The sequence below is a fragment of the Propithecus coquereli genome, unplaced genomic scaffold (assembly GCF_000956105.1).
Source record: "Propithecus coquereli isolate 6110/MARCELLA unplaced genomic scaffold, Pcoq_1.0 Scaffold163, whole genome shotgun sequence".
In the NCBI taxonomy this organism is placed as follows: domain Eukaryota; kingdom Metazoa; phylum Chordata; class Mammalia; order Primates; family Indriidae; genus Propithecus; species Propithecus coquereli.
The window spans coordinates 1,183,289-1,190,415 of NW_012140858.1; the positions used below are offsets into that span (position 1 = coordinate 1,183,289).

Below are 7,127 nucleotides of genomic sequence, written 5' to 3' on the forward strand. Positions count from 1 at the left end.
TGAGCTTAAAAATGGACTATTTGAAAATACACAGAAGAGAAGAAAAAAAGAATAAAAAAGAGAGAAACATGCTAAGAAGTTCTAGAAAATAGCCTCAACAGGGCAAATCTAAGAGTTATTGGCCTTAAAGAAAAGGTAGAGAGAGTTTGGGGTAGAAAGTTTCTTCAAAGAAATATTAACAGAGAAATTTCCAACCCTAGTATTCACTCTATTCTGAACACTCTTCCAGTGTTCATCAAATTCAACCAACTATGAGTCACTCAAATTACACTTTCATTCTATGTACATTTCTCCATCTTGATCATTAGAATTTGTACCAAATATAGGGCCAGAGGTCAAATGTCTGAAATAATAATTTCTAGTACATTTGCCTTATTTAACAATGTGCCATTTCTGTTGAAAAAGTAAAGGTGCTTAGTCTAATCCTTTAGTCTTAAAGATTCCATGCTAAGAACTGATGATGAATTTTGTTCTTTAAGTTTAGAAGGACATCCTCACCACCACCACCACAGCCACCACCACCTAATCACCACTAGCAGTCAAAGAGAGGTATTCAACACAAGAATGGTCAAGTACCTAATTGAATAGCTTTAAAAGCTTATTACATGAATATTTGTATCCAACGGATGTTCATTGAGCACTTAGTTCTTCACAAAAAGTATGCACTTAATGTTTTCTCTGTGCCAGATCTTGTGCTAGGTCCTGGGTATACAGTGGTAAATGAAATTGATAACAATCCTTACCTCAATGAACCTACAGACTACTGAGGGAAATAGCCATCAAACAAGTAAAGCCATGAATTATGTTGAATTACAAACTGTGATACATGCTCTTAATGAAAAAAGAGGCAAGAGAGAGCACAACACATTCAAGAAACTAAGAATTTTGGAGCGCTGAAACCAAAGTATGTGAATTGTGAGTAATTCGATTATGAAAGTCCTTGCATGTCCTCTCAAGGACTTCAATTATTAGGGCAGTGAAAAACTGCTAAGGGATTTAAGCAGAGAAGTGACATGATCAGATCTTTCTAAAACATAAATCTAGTCATGTACTCATTCCTGCAGGAATTGGCTCTCTATCAAAGGTAGTTCTACCTTCTCTGTCAAATATATTCCTCTCTTTAACAATACTCAAAAGAAATACTCTCTAGGGATTAAGGGGATGGGGGGGCAAATCTACAACTAAAGGACACGGGGAGCACTAAAGGGAGGGAAGGGCACGCCTTTAACCCGCATTTGGGTGAGGCAAAGACATAAAGTGTAACTATAATGTTTGTACCCTCACAAAACCCTGGAATAATAAATAAAAAAGAAAAAAAAAACAATACTCAAAAGGATCCCTTACCTGAGACTCTATAAAAGTAACAATTGTAATTAGTTTTGGTTGAGGTGGAACCTAATACAAATGAAGAAATGCACATTACCAATTAACCTTCGTATTGCATATAATATATAAAATGCATTTATATTTACATATACTTATTTGTTGTTCACAGCAACTTTATGGAACGAATATATGGCTGTGACTACTAATCTCCTAGCCAAGAGTTGCAAGGGGATACCTGCCCAAGTTCTGTGTTGGGTCCTCTTCTGACATCTGGGTCCTTTCTAATCTATTTTGTTGTCCCATTCTGATCCACATCCCATTCGGAAACACTTGATTCCATGTCAATCTGCTCAGTTATTTGTATCAAAACTGCTGGACTAATTACAGAGGGTGTTCAGTCTCTGTCTCCAGGTCTCACAGTTCATTCTTTGAAGTAAAGATTTCTGCTACGTCCACAGCTCTGCATATTCCTGTTTATATTTAGCACCACACATAACAAATTCCAGAAAGCAGACAATTTGGTTCTACTCTAACATAAAATTCAACTCTAATAAAAATCCTACTATAAAATTTCACTTCAAAATGACACTGAAGTTACAAGGGAATGATTGTGGTAGCTGGATTGGGAAGACCGGGGTATCTAAGAAGAAAAATAGTTATTTCTAGGATAAATGCTTCCCAGCCAGTTCTCTTCTGCTATTCCAAAACCATTATTCAGAGCTTTTTTCCTCCCCCCACTATCAAACATCTCTTCACAGCAACATTTGGCATCAGATCTGTCCCCCTGCTTCATCTCCAGAATTTTACTGTGTGATTATTTTGAATTTCTTTATATGTGGGTTACATACACAGGAATATGTAATAGAAGTCCTAGATCTAAGGGAACAGTCTAAGAGTTAAATAATCTAAAACTCAATGTCTAATACTGAAACTTTTTAAGTCTTTCATATTTTGAAACTTGTCAATTGGATTTACACCCCTCTACTCAAAACTCTTTTCCCTGCTCTAAAAGTGGAGATTGGCAAGTGAGAAGTTACACATGGAGGCAGAAAGAATGGAGGAAAAAATAAAAGAAAAAAGACAGAAATAAGAACTAATTCCACTCTTCTTTTGGAATGATAGATTTTTGCTGGAAACAGTATCTCACAATGGATGGTCATCTCACAACCTATATCAAAATTCTTGGGCTCTATTCTAAGTACAGATTATTGAGGACCCACCCCAGCATTACTGAATCCAAATATATGGGAGTAGAGGCATTTTTAACAAGCACTATTTGTATACAAATAAGAGATTTAAAACAACTACTATAAATGTTGTCTCTGATTTTTAGACATTTATAAAGCAATATACCCCATTGCCCTTGTTTCTTCTTCATAATTTTCACAAGTGGTAGTTGCTTTTCAAATAAAGTGATGAGTTTTAAGCTGATACATTTATTAATTTACCAAATGACTGCTGTAAACGCAAAAGGTACAAAATAATAGAAATACTTGCCATCATGAATTCAATCATCCAATGAAGAAAAAAAACAAACATGAAAAAGACTTAGTGTATGAGTGGAGTACTGGCATAGGAGCAGATACGATTGGCAAGAGTATCTATGTGCTTAGGAAAGCAAGGTCAGCACATGGGCAAATAAGGTGTCATTGGATGCCTTACCCTGGAAGACAAAGAGTTTTAATCAAGAATTTTGAATAATGAAGGGTAATGGGGGAACCATCACTGTGTTGTAGAATAAGCTCTGGCCAAGAAGTGGGAAGGATGTTGTAGTCCCAGTTCTGCAGCTGTGTGATGCTGAGCAAGTCTTTTAGTTTTTTTTATTCTGTTTTTCATTTGCATAATCAAGGCCAATCTTCATTTGTTTCTTTATGCTCCAACCTCATTTGAGAAAATATTTATGCAGAGAATATATACAAGTTTATTCTGGTACTAATATTCACTGACTCTAAATTTATCCAACATTTTTTAGAGCAAACATTTGGTGACTCTATAGCTCAAACCCTCACAACCATGAAACACAGAAGACAGGAAATATTAATAAATGCCAGTTGGAACCTACTATTGTCCATAGGCAATCATTCTGTGTACACATATCTTATAACTGTGACATTATAGAACTGAGGTTCAATCAGCATTTTCTAAAAGGTTGTATGTTTTCTAGAATTTCTCTGGTAAGTTCTGCCAGGGGCACATCCCTGGTAAAACCATAGGCACCCAATCAGAGATGTTCGTGTGTTTGATGCAATGGTATTTTGCCCAGCAGTTTTTTCATAGCGTCTTTGACTTCTTTGTTTCTTAAACTGTAAATTATGGGGTTCAGCATAGGCGTGAGCACTCCATAAAGCAACGAGATGATTTTGTCTATTTTTTGTGAGTTTGATGAAGAAGGCTTTAGGTACATGGAGAGGGCAGCTCCATAATATAAGATCACCACAGTCAAGTGGGCACCACAGGTAGAAAAAGCTTTGTTTCTTCCCTCTGCAGAGTTGATTCTCAGAATAGTGGAGAGAATGAAGACATAAGAGATGAAAATTAAGAGCATTGGAATGGGCAGGAGGAGAACACTGACCACCAGCATGATGATATCCATGAGTAGTGAACTTGTGCAAGCCAACTTTAGCACCGCCAGAATTTCACATGTGAAGTGATCGATGAGATTCCCACAGAGGGGTATCTGCAGGGCGAAACTGGTTTCCAACAGGGCAGTCAGACAACCCGTCACCCAGGAGACCACAGCCATCTGCATGCAGACCTGCCTACTCATGATGATGGGGTATCTCAGTGGGTTGCAAATGGCCACATAACGGTCATGTGCCATCACAGCCAGGAGCACACACTCTGCGGAGCCCATGGCAAGGGACAGATACATCTGTACGGCACACCCAGAAAAGATAATGGTTTTCTGTGAAGACAGCAAGTTCACCAGCAAAGTAGGAATAGAAGCAGATGTGTAACAAATATCCATGAAAGCGAGATTTCCAAGGAACAAGTACATGGGGGTTTGAAGTCGTAAATCTAGGATAGTGATTAAGATAAGAGTGCTATTGCCCAAGAGGGTTATCAGGTACATTACAAGGCTAAAGACAAAGAGAACCACCTCTAACCTTGGGTAATGGGAAAATCCCTCCAAGAAAAAAACGCTCCAAATGGTGAAGTTTTCTCTTTGCATTTCCTTTCTTTCCTTTGTAGTTATTCTAGTAGCATTCTCTTCATTTCATCTGAGGACATAAAGAAATGAATAAAGTGTAATGTTCCATTTAGTTAGGAAAACACTCTCAAACTTATTTTCACTATTATAAATGCAATTTTACCACAAGAAATCACAGGATAGTATATTTAAGGGGGAAAAGCAAGTTTGATCTTCACGAAAAGTCTTCTACAATAAAATTTAGAAAACAGTGAATTTGAAAACAAGAATAAACGTATTTAATATTTGAATCTCAGCTCTTAATCCTATCCTTGGCAGACAATAGTTTTTCAATAAAGATTTGAAAGTGACTGAATGAGGAAAAATATGAATGTATATTGAATAAATTAGTGAGCACAAATTAGAAATGTAAGCGAGATAAGTGAAGAAAAGAAAGCTCATTTGTACAATAAAAACCAGTATTGATCTTCACTGGCAGAAGAGGATGAATGAAGAAAGAAAGAGAGAGAGAGAACAAAGAGAGAAAGAAGGAAGGAAGGAAGGAAGGAAGGAAGGAAGGAAGGGATTCATTTTAAACCACCACCACCTATGAAGTTCTGCGTCTAAATGAATTTTGTCCTTTACAGGTAACAGCTTGGAGGTCTGTACACCGGTTTCAAAAAGGACGGCATTGCTTTGAAACACTGTACCTACTCATTTTTTTATTATATTTAAGAGCACACAAAATAACCCACTTCATTTAAACACTGATACATCCACTGTAGAGTTTTATTCAATATTGAGCCCCATACTTTTGTGAGTATGGAAAAGAGTTCTAAAAATCATACCCAGACAATACGTTTATTATACATTAAAACCCCTGACTATGAAGGAAATGCAGAAATTAAACTCCCTTAGAAAATCACTGTAAGATCTCTTTGAAAATAAGATTATAGATCTAGTTATAAATAAGACAGTTAACATTTTATTTACATTTTTACATTTCACATTTGCAAAAAATTTTTCCAGAAAGCTTACCTTGCCTCTGTGCTTATATTGCTCTTTAACATCTTCAACTTTTCCTGCCCCATTGACTCTTTCCTATTTTCAAATATACACGTTCTTAAAATATTCCCCTCATTGTCACACTATCTATGCAATCTGTCATCCTCCTTTTGTTCTTTCTCTCAGACGAATCCCTCAATTATGCGATTTATGTTATAATATTTCAGTCTTCACTTTCTCATCCCTGCATTCTTTCCTAGTTTCTAAATTTCAGTCAATGCTATCATTCTTCTGCCAGTCCCCATATTTAAAAAGCTGGCTGGTATGTGAAAAAAGTAATGTGTAAAAAAAAAAACAAAGTAATGCGTGACAATGTCTTATATTACTATGCCTCTATGATAGGGGCATAGAAATTTTCAAATTGTTTTTATTGTATTACTATCTTTGACTTCTTTGACCATATATCTAGACTATTAACAAGCCATTTCATTTGGGTTTTTTTTTTTTCTGTTTTAGTCATCAGTCCCCAAATAGCTTACCTGGCAGGTCCAAATATTATCAGTAATGCTGAATATACCTTTAGTATTCCAGGGAATACTTGGCAGTACTATTTCCCTCCGTGGTTATCAGACATGCAGAGTTTTTGCTTTTCTTCTTAAGAGTTCCATTTTTCCTTCATCACAGCAATTGGTTCTTATTCATTTGTTAGTTAACAGATTATTTCTTATGGATTTCTCTGCCAGTTTTTATATTTAACAGATTCTCTACAAAAATGATTATTATAAAAGATTACTTTAAGGAAACTTAATTTTTTGTGCTCCTGTTAAGACTAGCAAATATAATTTTTTTAGAATAAAAAATCAGCCCAGTTGCCTGGGATTTGATATTTTCTATTGTTTAAAAATAGCAGCCAAGAAAAATTTATTCTTACCTGTGAATTTCCTGTCACCAACTCCAAATGAAATATTGTTTATGTTTCATATGGTTAGCTACATGCAAGAAAAAATGAATACTCGTGTTAAAATGTTAAATGTTATTATGTAAAAATCAATAGTGCAATTCATTTCTTTAAAAATTATTGACTGTTACCATTATAACTAAAAATGCCAAAGGATAGCAACCAAAGCACTATGGAAATTTAAATCATTTTGTTGTTTGGAGGGAATACCTGTTGTCTCTGAACAATTTAAAGTTCATCAGTTGTGATACACAGAGGTGTGAAACTTCAGATCCTTCAGGGATAATGTCCCAAAGATCCAATTATACCAAACTTAAAAAGTCAGATAGAGAATGAACAACAGCTCCTCCAAAATACTTTCAAAGAACTCATAAAAAGTCTTCTATGCCCCCTCCCCCATCAATCCCTAGCTATATCAAGACATTTTTTCATGAATGATTATAGCGTATAACACCTAATACAGAAAAAAGATGTCCTTATAATTCTAAAATATATTTTTTCTCCTTGTGAAATTACTCCCTAGTTTTCAGAAATTAAGAAATGTATACTCTTTTAAGCCACAAATAAATCACTGAGTGTCCCAACAAGTGATCAGAAATTTTATTCGATATACACATACTGAGAGGACCTTAAGACAATGTAACCTCAGTAGTAATGGACATACTTATCACACAAGATCTTGGTTTCTAAATACCATTCTCAACTAGA

General features: G+C 35.4%; 1 protein-coding gene across 1 annotated transcript; it reads right to left on the reverse strand.

Annotated features, from left to right (window-relative positions):
- Positions 1–3,547: 3,547 nt before the first annotated feature.
- Positions 3,548–4,498, reverse strand: LOC105807732 (olfactory receptor 2K2). The gene has a single exon (XM_012641163.1). The coding sequence runs from the start codon at positions 4,496–4,498 to the stop codon at positions 3,548–3,550; it is 951 nt and encodes a 316-aa protein (XP_012496617.1).
- Positions 4,499–7,127: the final 2,629 nt, after the last annotated feature.